This window comes from Lasioglossum baleicum, chromosome 3 (assembly GCF_051020765.1).
Source record: "Lasioglossum baleicum chromosome 3, iyLasBale1, whole genome shotgun sequence".
Lineage (NCBI taxonomy): Eukaryota > Metazoa > Arthropoda > Insecta > Hymenoptera > Halictidae > Lasioglossum > Lasioglossum baleicum.
In genome coordinates, this window is record NC_134931.1 from 3,105,859 (window position 1) to 3,121,783 (window position 15,925).

The 15,925-nt window shown below is 34.7% G+C and overlaps 2 protein-coding genes and 1 pseudogene across 3 annotated transcripts; all 3 read left to right on the forward strand.

The window, feature by feature from the left end:
- The first annotated feature begins 104 nt into the window (after nt 1-104).
- On the forward strand, nt 105-5,878 carry LOC143221986 (uncharacterized). Of its 2 annotated transcripts, XM_076447758.1 has the most exons (4): nt 105-351; nt 977-1,052; nt 5,095-5,285; nt 5,384-5,878. In XM_076447758.1, the coding sequence occupies exons 1-4, from the start codon at nt 120-122 to the stop codon at nt 5,542-5,544; spliced, it is 660 nt and encodes a 219-aa protein (XP_076303873.1). In that variant the 5' UTR covers nt 105-119; the 3' UTR covers nt 5,545-5,878. The 2 variants fall into 2 exon arrangements, with proteins under 2 accessions (XP_076303873.1, XP_076303874.1); XM_076447759.1 differs by lacking the exons at nt 105-351; nt 977-1,052 and adding an exon at nt 3,423-3,707.
- Nucleotides 5,879-6,028: 150 nt separating this feature from the next.
- On the forward strand, nt 6,029-15,706 carry LOC143221978 (putative ATP-dependent RNA helicase DHX35). Its single transcript, XM_076447749.1, has 12 exons — nt 6,029-7,089; nt 7,357-7,571; nt 12,530-12,709; nt 13,134-13,274; nt 13,365-13,527; nt 13,597-13,758; nt 13,953-14,099; nt 14,327-14,468; nt 14,534-14,820; nt 14,913-15,218; nt 15,298-15,451; nt 15,530-15,706. Exons 1-12 carry the CDS (start codon nt 7,059-7,061, stop codon nt 15,654-15,656), a joined length of 2,055 nt encoding a protein of 684 aa, XP_076303864.1. The 5' UTR covers nt 6,029-7,058; the 3' UTR covers nt 15,657-15,706.
- Nucleotides 9,264-11,663, forward strand: LOC143221984 (ceramide phosphoethanolamine synthase pseudogene; annotated as a pseudogene).
- Nucleotides 15,707-15,925: the final 219 nt, after the last annotated feature.

The following is a 15,925-nucleotide window of genomic DNA, read 5'->3' on the forward strand; positions in this document are numbered from 1 at the left end:
GACTTCGAGCTCGCTGTGAACGAAGCAGGCGGTGGTAGTGGAGGCAGTCGGTACCGTTACTAAAGATGGCGACGCGGATCTCTCCACTTGTTCGTTCGGGATTTCGCACGGATACGAAAATGACGAAGTGCCGCTCTAGGAAGCAAGAGAGATACTGTGCTGCACCGATCGGCTGTTGCTTCAGCTTGTCGCCGATAGATGTAGTACGAGCGAATTTCACGACGCCTCGAGAAGTGCTGCCTTCGTGCGGTAGCGTCCGCGTACTTTCAATTCAAAGTTGTATCATGCTGGTTTCACTTTGCCACTCTTGCTGCTGGCCCAAGGTTTTTCCGTCGAATCGCGAAATGTTTCGTATGTATAAAGTAACCCCGATTGTGTCACCTTCTCAATGGGAATATACAACTTCTTTTCTGGGTCGCGTGGGAAAAACATTGTAACATACTGTGTGAATGACTCGCGACATTCGACATTGGGTCTCATTCACCTCGATAATCACAACAATGCGTGTTACTAAATAGTATCAATAACCAACGAACGACATTCCAGTGTTTTTCGTTTACCGTAGTCGCAGACGATATTTAGAATTCACAACTGATTTCGCAAATTCATGTACATATATAATAAAAACGTGGTAATTAAATAATGATATTCGCGACGACGTTTCTGTTTCGGCCAGCCGAAGAAAATTGCTGCGAATCGAAATCCTGAAAGGTTATAACCGGTTCGTTGGCTAATAATAAAGCGAAAATTTGATTCGGTTGTATTTAATTATGGTGTGGTGCTTATACGTTGTTACAAGCTGATATCGAGTCGGCTTTATTACCAATTTGGTAGTTCCATCGCTATTAATAATAATCGATCTGTTTTGTGGTATTGAACCGTGGTATGTACACGGAAGGTTGAACACCCGATGACCTGTGATAATCCTTTGGCAATTAGTTTGTAACTGTAGATAAGCATGCAGGCACAATTTTAGAGCGGCAGATACGGTCGAGAAAGCTAGGTGGAGTCGATGGAGGACGGGACGAACCGGTTACCACCGAGTCAAAAAGGTACGACCAGGTCAGGCCTTTCGGATACACAGTATTTTTGTGTGTACCGGCACATTTCATGCCAGGCTTAGGTAAAGCTGGTAAAAGACATTTCTATCGAGGTTACGTTCGGATGTGTTTCTTGCATCAATCTCAGTTTTGTTTCTACCCTATGGGATGCGCGCGACCACGCGCTCTATTGATTACATGACCTCAAGCTGAAAACCGCGTGCTAATTTGTCGAAGGAAAGTAAAATCGACTATTTGTTTGTACCTTCCTTTTCTTAAAATCGTCGTTTGGACTTTACAAAATAAATTACAGTATTAATAACGAAATACAATAAAATCTATAATACATGAGGCATCACGCGAATTGTATGTATGTAAAGCAGCATCTGTGTTGAATTGTAAATATAAAAGCTTATACAATCGGTTCCTCGCATTTCGAAACAGTACACTACTACTCGACAAATTTGTATATATATTCGATTTCTCTCGGTTTCTGACATGCGAACGTACCAAAAACATCGGTAACAGGACTACATTCCGGAAAATAAGAGCGTATTAAGAAAACCGAGAATGTAGTCCAGCGAAATGAAAATTTAGATGCGTGATGCTATCTTTAGTTTGACACTGCAAAGCCAGTAGAAATATAGGTTACTGTCATCGAAATAGCTTGTGACTGAACACTTCCACTGACCCACTAAAACGAAATTTAATTTTATCGAGTAAAGCTGCATGTCAACAGATTTCTACAAACGGTTGATTATAATATATTTACAGCCTGTAGAAGTTTGTCGGATAAATATATAAGTTCTGAATAAATTTGTATATATTTAAAATATATATATATATATACCTGCCGACAAATAATTTTGGTTACGACGGGTAATTCATGTATTTCATTCATGATATTTCACACAGAAGGATTAAATACAACATCTATACATATAGGTAGCATGTTTCTCTTACTGTACAAATGTCGCATGTTTATTCCTTCCGTGTCTATCATAAATAGAAGTGCACTAGGAACGCCGAGCGTATACGCCTTCCTAGTGGAAAGTTTCATTGACATCCCTACTCGATTTGGAATGAGTGTGTGTTCAATGTTTCACCGTGTAAAAGGTATTCGAAAAGGAGCATCTGCTTCGCACGTCTTCACCTGCACCGTACAAAGCAGCTGCTCGGTGTTATCTTTGTGCTTACGTAGACTCCTGGCACGTGGCACACATCGTACGAAAAAATATACATTCATAAACCGCCTAATTTGACACGTTCGCACGAATTTCGCGAACGAAAAAATTCAAAATCCATATAACCTAAACTATATTCATTTTTCCTAAATTTTCAAGATGTAATTAAAATTAAAGAAATCAAAGTATTTTTGTAGATAAAATTGTACGTTTTCCCCTGTACAGTTTTGAGTATAATTGATTGTATTACTTATACAAATATATATATTACGGTCAAAATATCTACCTGGAGAACGTTAGTACAGAAGCTTATTTTCATAACTGATAAAACCTATTTTCGAAACGACTCGTTTCGACTAAAGTTAGCGTTGGCTGGAAATAATGTTACGCTGTAACAGAAAAGCGATATTTTACTGTTTCACAGTAAAGGCAACCTGTAACATGGACGTAAACGCAGCGGAGCCTTTCGGTCGGCTGCGCGGATCAACCTGAAAGCATCGCGCACCTTTTAATATACACCGGAAATGGGGCCATACGCGAAACTTCTAGAACTTTCCGAACTTGGCTTCCGCTTCAATCTCGTATATTACCCTTCTTCCGTACGAGATTTCCCTCTAATATAATCAGTGTATTAAATCATGCATAAGATCCATTAGCCGTTACTTTTAAAACAACGCCGAACGAGATACAGATTCTTCAAACAATTCGTTGCTAGCGCCGGAAACGCGGGGATTTTTTACGCGTTTTGCATGACAAGATACAATTGGTCGGTGTGCTACTTGGAGGGGCATTAACAAAGCAATAGTGGCAAAGTCTATACTACTACTATGAATGTTAAATGTTGTAAACTATTAACAACAATTATTCCCATCGAAACATTACGTTTCCGTTACTACTTATATTCGGAATAAAGTAGCGCCACCATCGAAACGATACGTACGGTTGAAATATTTTTATTTAGTTGCAGTATATACCTTCGCGAGAAACTCCATTGGACTCTGTCGTAACCGCGGCTGAAATATAGCGATAAATTTATGCGTCTTTCAAATGAATTTTTCTTACGAGACAAAGTTGTAATAATACGAACCACCGGTTAACTGTATTCGTAGCGGCGCTTGAAAGAATCCTGCGATACGTTCGCAGATCATATTCGCAATTTTTCCTGTACAATTCATGTCAAATTTCGAGTTATCGCGTTAATCGGGGGCTGAATCGTACGCCATCTGTAAACGAGCGGGAAAGAAAAGTGTTTGAAGGCCGCCGGCCTGCCGGCCGGGCCGAGTGACTCGGGTCTCGAGCGAATCAGCGTGCGAGTCTCTGCCATTTGCGCGTCGGTACGCGACTACGCGGTAGTGGTGATACCAGAATTCTACGTCTGCTTACCGGTGCGTAGAAAACGCAAAGCTTATTTAGTGCGTTCGGTACCCGAATACCTTATCGACCTCGCAATTAAATCGATCGCCATGGCGGATACGGAAACCAAGTAAGTCCCGCTGATTTTTTTATCGATTTGTCTGAAGAAAATCACACTTTTTCACTGAACGCTTCTGCAATGATTCGTTACCGAATATACAGCAATGATTTGGCCAACCGATCTTTGCCGACTTACGATTTCTGGTCTCATTGATCGCCGACGCGTTCTTTCGCACAGAGCTCGGTCACTTTCACAACTTTGTTTGTATCCTAGATAGTTTGATTGTGTAGTTTTGAAAGCGTACACAGTTTTGTAAGAGTACAGCCACGAGAAAGGGACAGCAGGAGGGAGAGAGGGGATATATACTCTCTCTCTACGTGATATTCTCAGCTTGATTCGCAAGGCGCGTTACGTTCTCAGGATTACCTGGTTTTGCCACGATGCGTGCTCTACTTGCGGTGCCACTTTTCTGGTGGCATCGTTTATGATTTTATTTTTCCCACTTGTGGCTTCGCGAACGTAGGACAACGGCGAAGTGGCACAACGTGTGTCAGCGAATGTTTGTTATTTATGCATATTCTTCTCACCGCTATTCTCGTTCGTACTCCGAAAATTGTTTATTATCGGAATAAACGGTTTCTTTTCCTTAGCACGTAATTACAGCTTACCCGAGAATATTCGAACTGATATTCGCTGGTATATCTTTTACTGATCGCTGTACAAACAGTCATACAAATATTTACACGTTTACCAAAAGTAAAATGTCTTGCACGTATATGTGCACGAGGCCTGGGAGTATTTCGCAGATCGTCGTGCATGGAACGTCGAAGAAAATACACAACTTATTGATCTGTTCTTCTTTATCAATTACATGTTGAAAATACTAATGTTTAAACTTTTCATTTAATATTCTCGAGAAATTGTATCGTCGTATTTATATCAATGATCTTCGATGGTGCTTGAATTTGTTGTTTCGGTGGTAGAAGAACAAATGTATATGTATATATGTGCGTATGTGTGTGTGATGTATATTTACGGTCCACGACAGTCACGATTTGCCGCGCCGAAAGCCGAAACATTCTGTGTATGTTTCTGTTCGAGACGCGTGCGTGTATGTGTCTCTTGGTGGAAAGAGAGGGTTGCTAGAAAGGGGAACGAAGACAGGATAATATCAACATTGCTAGGTGCCGCCACGGTCGGCGTCCTATCTCTATTTCTTTTCTCCATCGTTCCATCCTTGTCTATAGTTGTGAAGTATAAACCGATACCCCAGCAATCGAAAATTCGATACGCGCCCAATTTGGTTTTAACTATCGCGTTCTCCGGACGTTTTATTTTTAAATATTATTTTATTTTTCCCTACACTACTTACTGAACTACGTGCATTTTATGATACAAAAAGAATTATGTTTATATTATATGAAAAATTATCTATGCGTTATATTTTATTTTTTAGGGAGACCAAAATTGCCTCCACCCCAGAGAAAAAAGTTGTAGAAGAAGAAAAAAAGCCTGTTCAAGAAGTTGACGAGGATTCAAAAGCATCTGAGAATGGAGATGCGAAGGAAACCAAAGAAAATGGCTCTAACGAAGAGAAAGAGTCAAACGATAACGAAGTAGAATCAACAGAAAATGGTGATTCCACAGGTATTGAGTAAAACAATTTCTGTAATCACTACATATTTTATAAATATGGTTTCTGTACTAGTACATCGGATATTAACAAGCATTATTTTTCTTTACAGATGCTCCTGTTGATAGTTGCTGTATAAAGAGGAAGTCAACAACTTTAAGTGATACAACAGAAGATTCTGCCACTGACGGTGCAAGTCCTGAAAAGAAAACAAGACTTGAAGAAAAATGTGCTGAAGCAGAAAGCAATGGAGAAGCAGAAGCTACAGCCTAATATTTTTTTTATGTTTATTGCAGACTTAATCTATAGATGTAATTTTAACAGCCAACTGAGAAATCAGAACAGTCAAAATTAGTTATTCGCGCATCATCTAAAGCGATGAGCATGAAAAATCAAGAACAGTAATAATCTATCAATGACTAATGTGTTCAGACATTTGTGTGTTTGTTGCAACCATTTTTATGAATCTGATTGGCAAATAGCACTGTCTACATCCACAGCATCATCATACATTTCTATCTTAAATTGCTACCATTCATGTTTCCTGTATTTTCCACACTGGCGCCCACACATATATATGTTTACTAGTACTAGATTTGTAAAGGAAGGGAGATATAAATAATATTAGAAATAATATATTTGTTTCATAAAGATAGATGATGGTATGGTGCTTAAGAAAGAAATGGAAGGTGTTCTATCGAGAGTTCTCGTTCTTTGTATGCGTATATACATAGATATTTCATATCAGAAATAAAAGAAATAATATTTTTCTGAAAATTAAAATACATTCCTAAAGTAAACAAAGCTTGCCCAAGGATTATAACGTTTACTGACAAAAATTAGAAAGTTAATTTTGTTTGTAAACCCTTACATCAAACATACCCATCTCACACCACTTACATATACATAACTTATGTACAATTTAACTTTCAACACGGTAACAGAATAGACGAATTACTACATATTTTGGTGCATACATATTATAATGTAATACATAATTTAAATGATTTAATCTTTAAAATAAGACTATAGAAGAAAAAACCATTTAATCGTCGAATGTAAATCATATTTTACAGAAATTCTTTTATTATACACATTTAATTTTAATCTAAATACATGACAATATGTAATAATTTGTATTAGTATGTATAGAAATGTTGGTGAGCGAAAACGTTGAATGTTAAATTTTGAGCAATAAAAAATACTGCATTGATAATTTTAGTGAAAAGTTATACATTTAAACCTTGAAATTTACATATGGTTATATAAAATATGAGAATTCTATATGGTTGTATGTAGAAAATATAAGAAATAAAAATTAAGCGTGCATTTTTATATTAACAACTGGTTTATAATATGTTGCGCATTGGAATCGGTACTGAAATGAATATATACATTTAACAAATTTTATAGAAATTCAAAGTACAAAATGCTTGATTGAATGAAATACTAGACCGCTGCAAAAGACAAACGAAACTCAAGAATTTGCTGATGTATGACGCTTTTGATTCGCGGAATTCAAATGTACATTGATGTACACATACTCTGAAATATTTTAGTAGAGAAGAGCGTCATCTCTAGGAGAAATAACGATTTAGAAAATCCACAGCACTATGCACATTTCAGCACATTTTATTTCTATAGTTTGTGCTGGTGGCCGCTATGTTAGTGTCAGTAGTGTATACATTTACAATGTGTGATTAATAATTATTTTGATATGTTTGCAAGCGAATGACATGTCTCAGAAATAATTTCTTCCCGTCATATTGTCTACATAGTTACACAAAATGACTACAAAACCAATTTTCCTAAAACCCGGTAAGATTTATCATCTATGTAAATGTTTAGTATAATGTTTATTGTCATGACAGTAAGTTATCGTTGTAGTTTCATCTAATTATATAGTCTTTATAACGATGTATTTTACACCATGTAATAATATATCCTTTGTACAAATATCATTATACAAAATAGTGTATAATATAACCTGTTCAAATACTAATTTGTATTGTTTTGAAAAATAGTTTATACTTCATACATGTAACATACTAATAAACAATTATATTTCTTTATTAATTGTTGTAGGAGACGGCACATGGCAGGAGGATAAACCTGATATAGATGCCCATTCGTCTACGCAATTTGTGTACAATGCTCATCATTCGCTTGCAATTCATATGCAACGTCAACGACTGCCTACATTCAAGTATAGAAGCCATATTATTTATCAATTAGAAAAGTATCAAACATTAGTTTTAATTGGAGAAACTGGATGTGGAAAGAGTACGCAACTGCCGCAGGTAAATGTAGAATTAATTTTATCAAATCATTATGATTTATAAGAATGAACACAGCAACATAGTTTTAATAAGTATCGTATAATCCATTGTAATATTTACTTTTTACTCAAGCTTGAAATAAATATAATTTATTTTCATTCAATATATATAAGTAATGGTTTTATAAATTACAACTTCAGTTGGAATAGGTACAAGCATCGACAGTCACTATAGTCAAATATTTCATTCCCATCAATTTTCTATATACATACATTGGTCATATAAAGTGATTCTCCGATTTTATAGTAAAATAAAACCGATAATATTTCGATTTGTGGAAAGTTGTACATTGCATTTGAATGTCATTCAAGAATTTAATCCATGGCAATTTTTTTCGAGAAAAATATGAATTAAAAAATGTGTAATATTGAATATTTTATTTTTGGGAATTACGTTTTTAATTAATACGAGTGAAAGATAATAAAAAAAGAATTCATGTGAGTGATCGTAATGTAGTGTGTCGTGTATCAGTAGTGCATCATATCGGAACGGTTATTGCCACCATTGCGCTGCGCGACGGCATACATCATTCCCTGAACGCTTCGTAATCAATGAATTAACTAAATATTAAATGACAACATAATTGTTCATAGCAAAAACACATTTTCAATAATATTATCTTTAAAGCAAACATCTGGTATGTTTTATGCAGTACAATTTTAAGTGATATTTTTTGTTGCACAAAATTCTTTATTGTTACTTCACGCAGCATTATATAATTAGATCAGGCGTCGTAAGTATTTAATATAAATACGTATAGTTGTGTATATTAAAAATAAGTATAAAGTATAAGTATAAAGTAAATCTCGATTCGCAGTGCTCAAACAGTGAAATAAATAAAATGTTTATTGGCTTAATTGTGCATTTTCATAAATGGTAATTTAATATTAAATTATACACATAATACTTGAAAATCGTTGAATTTATCTATTTAGTCTTTTGTTTTTGCTATAGTTCGCGATAATAATGAAAACAGGCTTTATATTTCGATATATGCGAAATAAATTTGTTATTATTGTTTCCCGTATATTTTTTAGCAAAGTTTAAGTTATGATTATTGTTTATTAATTTGTTGTGCAGTATCTACACACCGGTGAAACCTCGTATAAATTATTTCTGTAATTTATAGAGCGCGTACGCGCACGCGCATATTAGAAATTTTGTGATTCCACTGTTTCGCCATTCTATTGTCAACTTCGTACTTTACACAAGTTTTTACAATATTTCATCGCCTGCTTGAAGAATTAATACATGTTTGTGAATTTCACCTGTCATCGTGACTCTCATACAGTTATTCTGAGCTATTTTATACGGAGCCATGTTTCGTAAAAGGAAACAACAAGAGATAACAGTTTTTATAATCAACCATTTCACTATTGACGATTTGAAAAAAGTTATGTGACAATAGTGCGACCGAAATTTTACAATCACAGAAATTTAACGTTATTCTGATCAGAATAAATTCGAGATACAAGAAAGAAAGAGAAACGTATGTTGAATGAAATATGTATTTGTAACACGTCTGTTTATCGATACGACGCTCATTAATTAATCAAAATATACAATATTCCGTGCAACCATGTGGAGCCGCGTCTCATGAAGATATTCTGAACGTCACAGCATCTTAAGTTGTAAAGTGAAGTACCACTATTTAATTGTAGCGGTCGTATCAATTTACTGGAGAATCTGGAAATAGCATGAAACAAAAAAGATTATTACTATAAAATCTTTAAAATAATTAAAAAGTAATAATAACAGATCTACAGACGCAAGCGTAATAATTCGATGTATCTCGTGACGAGTTCAAAAGTTGATCGCATTAGCAGTGATAATTGCTAATTATCTAACAGAATATAATATATATAATTGCTAACAGAATATCATTATTCTGGAATGATGACGAACGAAGAAGAGAAATCGTTCTTCAGTTTCTTTGAACTTCTATGCATCACTGAGAAAACATATGTATTAGAGTATTGAACACGTTTAAGTGGGGATATCTCTAAAAATTTAGCAGCAATGCCGGATTATCTATCTGTATCGCATGTCATATACTTCAATCTATTACAAAAAGTGTGATACCATGCGATAAGATAAATCTGACAACACAAAAGTGCCAAAGTATTATACAAAATGTTTGGTACAACAACTCTAGTTAGCAGGTTGTTCCTAATAATTTTTATATTATTGACATTGTACTTCTTTGGAATGGATCTTTTACTGTACTCTAGAATACAAAATTATAACGTAAGACCAGTATCGAACGGTACGCAATATGTTTCGATCATACCTTGTGATATTAATCCGCTGTGTACAGTGACGGTGAAAGGATTAATGCTAGATTACCCAAATTATTTTCTTCTGAGTCCTCTCGCAGCGATTATGGACAATCTACTACAAATAAGCAATTGTTGGACATGGGTCACGCCAAATGCAATCAGTTGTTTCCATGTGTTAGTAGCAGTGATAGCTGGCAAATGTGTTTCCAGTGATTCATTGTCTCATAGACGCTTAGGTGTAATATTCTTCCAAGCAAGAACATGGTTGGACGATCTAGATGGGCATGTTGCTAGGAAAAGAGCAAATATCTATGGCGAACACTCGGATGTTGGTTCGTCTGGCTATATTGTTGATGGTGTCTGCGATGCTTTGGGTTGCGTGGCGTTACTGATTGGCCTATATCAATTTCTTGCCCGTAATTCAAGCAGACGCGGAGGATACGATAAGCTGCCACAGCTACCTGTTTCTTCGGTTCTCGAACCTGGGAATGCAATATCAAAAACTTCAAATACAGCGCTTCGTAATATATTACTAATGACCGTCCATTTGTTCCTGACCAGTGCTGCCTGGAATCGATATATATATTTGTACCAAGATCTCCTTGAGACTGAATATAGAACGCTGTCAATTACCAAACAACACCTTTATGCCAAACAGACAACTATATTCAGAAGTTTGTCATTTTGGATCATAATCCTTTGCTGGAAATTTTTTAATTTTCATGCTGTCATGGATTACGTGCTTTTGGCGATATTTTTCGATCGTGTAAGAGAATATATGAAACTTGTGAGATGGTCCTCGTATATAGTCATATTGCTGCTTGTTTACATAACTGAATTTCATTTTCTACGGGCCTACGCATATGTACAAGGAGTACCATCGTTTATCGACGAAGATACCTCTTCGTCTAATGTTTTCACCCAAACATGACAATATGAATCTTGAGAAAGCTCACTTTCCACATTTATAAATTACCAGCGATATATGATAACTATGATTAATCATATACTGAAATTTACAAAGTCACTTATCTACATGGATAACATTCCGAACAAAAATTTTTATACGTTATATTTTTCGGTATAAATTTTGTATAAATAACAAACTGATACATATATGCGATACACATAAAAAATGAAAATATACATTGACCCCTTAAACGCTAACTTATAAATAATAATGTCTTTGTTTTATCTATGGTTTACTAATGTGTTATACTAATGTGATATTTATGTAATGATATCTTACTACTCTATCGTTGTAATTTCTTATGCTAGATGTGTTAAAGAGTTAACAAAGTTTTATCTTGTGCATTGCATTTTTAAATAAAATATTAATACTTATTTAAATTATTGGACACTTAGCGTTAAACATTGTTCGTTTTATTCGATATCTAGTTAGTTTTCAACTTTGCAATATAATTATTAATACATGTATCTGCATATATCTATTTATCTCTGTGATGTATACAACGGTGTTGTTTAAATATTTCATTGAATTCATCTTCTTTAAGGGGTTAATGTTACTACTATAAAACAATAATGTTAATTAGTAACAGATTTTTCACACAGATAATAAATTCATTCATGTGCATTTCATACTCTTGCCTCGTTTTTTTTCTTCTGGTGTATTTCCATTACGGTTTAATGTAAGGTGTGAGAATTACTGCATTTCTGATGTTAGTCATTTAATTTGAATTATTATATGTATGTATTATATATGTACGTGTATAAATTTATGTTATAAATATATGGGTTGAATAATGTACAATGTATCTGTTGATTATTATTGCTATCCGCGTGATATAATAGATTACGTATCACCTTTACTTTTATTTACCAATATGCCCCAGAATTGCCAGTTCCATATATGCAACTATAGTTGCAGCACTTGTGAGCTTTCCGATCTCACATAACACGTTCTTAACGTACATAAGCCATTGTAACGAGCTTTCGATCAAATCCTATATAAATATGATACTAAACTACAATGACGTATTACATGTACTGCGTAATATTCTAACGTTATTGCGTTAGTCATGCTAACATTGAAATTCGCCGGTAGGCGAGGAGATCCACTTATATATTCGCGTTGCACTTAAACAATCATGAATGTCTAACGGTGTTATCGAGAGTTTGTGAAGAAATATAATTTTAGTTATCTTACATAAGCACATTGTTAATTCCGTTGTCCTTGCTCCAAATATCTTTCATTCTCCTATTTCCAAGGATTATATTCGCTCGCACCATAAATACGATTTTCAGACCAATGCAGAACTACCTTTGAAAAAATTTCTATACGAATTGCAGCATATCTTTTTTCGCTATCGTTACCTTGCACGTGACGTAGTCGATACCTATTTGACGATCATAGTAGCTGATTAGAAATGGCAACGCTCTCGCGAGTTTAAATTGCGATTCCTTTTTAACTTTAATATCCTATTTGCATTATTAATTTTTTATCTCACCGATAAACAGTACGGAAAATTAATGATCTTAATAACTCCAAAACATAATTTATTCCAACAATTTTTTCGCCGATTTGAGTGGATTTATAAGTATTGATACATTCCAAATGTATACTTTTCTTAAATATTTGACCAAAATTCGTGTATATTTATATTTGTAAAATTATTACAGTATCTCCTTGAGGCAGGATGGTGCGCAGATGGAAAAATGATCGGTATTACCGAACCGAGAAGGGTTGCAGCTACTTCTTTGGCAAGCAGGGTAGCTGATGAACGTAATTGCGTCCTAGGTAGCGAAGTCGGTTATTCTATACGCTTTGACAATTGTGTAGATGAAACAACAAGAATTAAGGTAAAATTATTTAAATATTTTATCTCCGTTCCATTACTTACAGAATAATTTTTCATTTTCATATTTAACAATTTCTAAGATGACTTCGAATAAAACGTGTTACGCGAGAATGTATATTCTTATTCATATTTTATCTCCGGATGTTCTGCGGTATTCTTATTTCCGGAGTTTTCAATTGCTCGGATCGTTATCAGCTTAGTGTTCGAAATGTAGAATTACTGAACGAAACTACTATTAACTATACTATTTAAATGTAATATAAAACTGATACTGTTTTAAAATATTGCTGTATCAGCTTCACATTACGTTTTAATTGATATACTACATTGAATAGCTATAATCTAACATTTTCTGTTAATATCTGCTGTTGTTATGTGTTTCGAACGATTTTGAATGATCAAATATATTTGTTCTATATTTACAGTACATGACAGAAGGAATTCTTCTACGCGAACTTATGGGCGATCCTTTATTGACGAATTATTCCGTTATCGTTATAGACGAAGTACACGAGAGGACACTGTTGACCGACATCATAATGGGACTTCTAAAAAAAATAATTCGGGTAAATGAATTATTACAACCTTTCTATTGTTTCCTTTAGATAATACTGTCGTGGGAAATGTTATAAAAGTTCTCGGTAATTCTGTTGTAGAAACGCAGGAGCTTGAAAATTGTTGTTTGTTCCGCCACGGTTGATGCCGAACAACTTCGGGACTTTTTCAACACGAACACTACAAGGGACTCCACCAAAGATACTGCAGTTATATTGACTGTCGAGGGTCGGCTTTATCCAGTAGACATTTTCTATGCAAAAGGTAATTTTCAATTGAAAGCCTGCTTTAATCTATTTCACTAAAATATTAAACTTCTTGCGTGTTTTGTAGAACCAGTAGCAAATTACGTTAAAAGCGTTGTGGACACGGTTTTGAAGATCCACGAAAATGAAGAATCGGGGGATATCTTGGCGTTTCTCACAGGCTTGGACGAAGTGGATCAGGCAGTTTCTCTTTTATCAGAGCATGCGAAACTTATACAAGAAGGCAAACGTGAGTAGAATTTTGTGTGCAATGCTCAAAATGATTTCTGTCGTATATACCTGAAGAGTACATGTACATATATGTAGTTGAAACGGTCATTCGAGCAACGTGATGATGCTCGGTTGAATGTACGACGTTATATAACTGTTTAAGATAGATCGTGAGGATCTGTCGTCTTATTGCTTATGCTATTCTTTTTTCAGTGAAACTTTTACCCCTGGCTATGTATGGATCTCTTCCAAACTCAGAACAACTGAAAGTATTTTGGAGGGCAGCCAAAGACACTCGTAAAGTAATCGTTGCAACAAACATAGCTGAAACATCCATCACCATCCCGAACATCGTTTATGGTAAAGATAAAATCATGTCACGTAAAGTTCAGTTATTTTTATCGTAATAATGTCATCCTTTAGGAAGGAAATGCTATCAAGAAATTTTTAACATCAAAACATTCGAAACATACGAAATGGAGTGAACTATTGAATTAAAAATTACTTTCGTTTCAGGAACCTAGTATATGTCTATATATAATAAATGTAATACGAAGCGTAATCGAGATGTTGCATTTTATGTTTAGTAATTGATTGCGGTTTTGTTAAAATTCCTTGGTTCGAGGCGGAAACACAAACCAATTCTGTGGTAATTGTCCCTGTATCGAGAGCTTCTGCCAACCAACGTGCTGGTAGAGCAGGTCGTGTCCAAACAGGAAAAGCGTATAGGTATATTTCGTAATTACAATCTGATGCTTATGTTTATCAAATTCATATCCGATTTTCCTTTACAGATTGTACACAGAAGAAGCATATTCTGAACTGTTCGAAGCGATGCCACCAGAAATGCAGCGTTCCGACTTGACACCAGCCATTCTACAATTGAAAGCTTTAGGCATCGATAATGTCTTAAGATTTAATTTTCCTTCGGCTCCACCGAGCAAAAATCTTCTTGTGGGATTAGAGTTGCTTTATGCATTGGGCGCAATAGACAGAAATGGAGAATTAACAATGTCGTTAGGAATCACGATGGCAGAGATGCCATTAGAACCTGTTTTAGCAAAATCTCTTATAGTATCAGGTTAATATTTTTATGATTTTCATAATTTATTTCACTTATAATTCAATTTAATCGTAATAGATAATTCACTAAATTATTTCATTTGTGTACAGGTGAAATGGGATGTTCGGAAGAATTCACAACGATTCTTGCTATGCTTCAAGTACAAAATGTATTCATAAGACCAGGCGGAGGTCAGGCTGCTGTAAAAGCCAGAGTGGCGCATAGGAAATTCGAAGTCGAAGAAGGCGATCTTTTAACTATGCTCAATGTGTATACTGCTTACGAGAAAAATAAAATATCTGCCTGGTGTCAGAAAAATTTTCTTAATTATAAAGCGTTACGTCGTGCCACCGAAATTCGAACACAAATGCGCTCTATGATGAGGAAACTAGACATTCCATTAATCTCTAGCAATGGTAAATAACGTGAATTATTCAGATAAATTATATATAAATCATACTATATTAACGATGAAATTTTTTTATGTCTCGTAAGGAAACGTACAACAAATTTTGAAATGTATAACAGCCGGACTTTTTCCAAAAGCCGCGTATTTACATTACACTGGAGTGTACAAGACTGTGCGTGGTAACAGAGATCTATACATACATCCAAATAGTTGTTTATATACCCTTCAACAACCACAATGGTTTGTATATGAATTTAAATATCTTCATTTTGTGTATTCGCATTGTACATGTTTTATTAAATTATCTGTTTCTGAAAGGTTACTCTTTTGTGAAGTTTTACAAACCAATAAAACATACATGAAGGATATAACTGTGATACAGCCGGAATGGTTATTGGAGTTAGCTCCTCATTTTTATGAAAAGACATCGCTGGAACCAATTTAGTACAATTTTTGTAAATACTGTGAATGAACAAATAAAAAAGAAAAACAATATTCATAACAATATTCATTCATAAAAGTCATAATATGTCATATATAATAGTCATATAATAATGATTCATAAGTCATCAGTAGACCACGAATGTTTATGCAATTTTTAATTTCCACAGGCAAATTTCAAGAAAGTGGGAACGAATAAAATCTTATTTTCTGAAGTGGATAGAAATACATCGAATTTTATATTCTAGCATTTTTTTTTAATTTTTAGAAGCC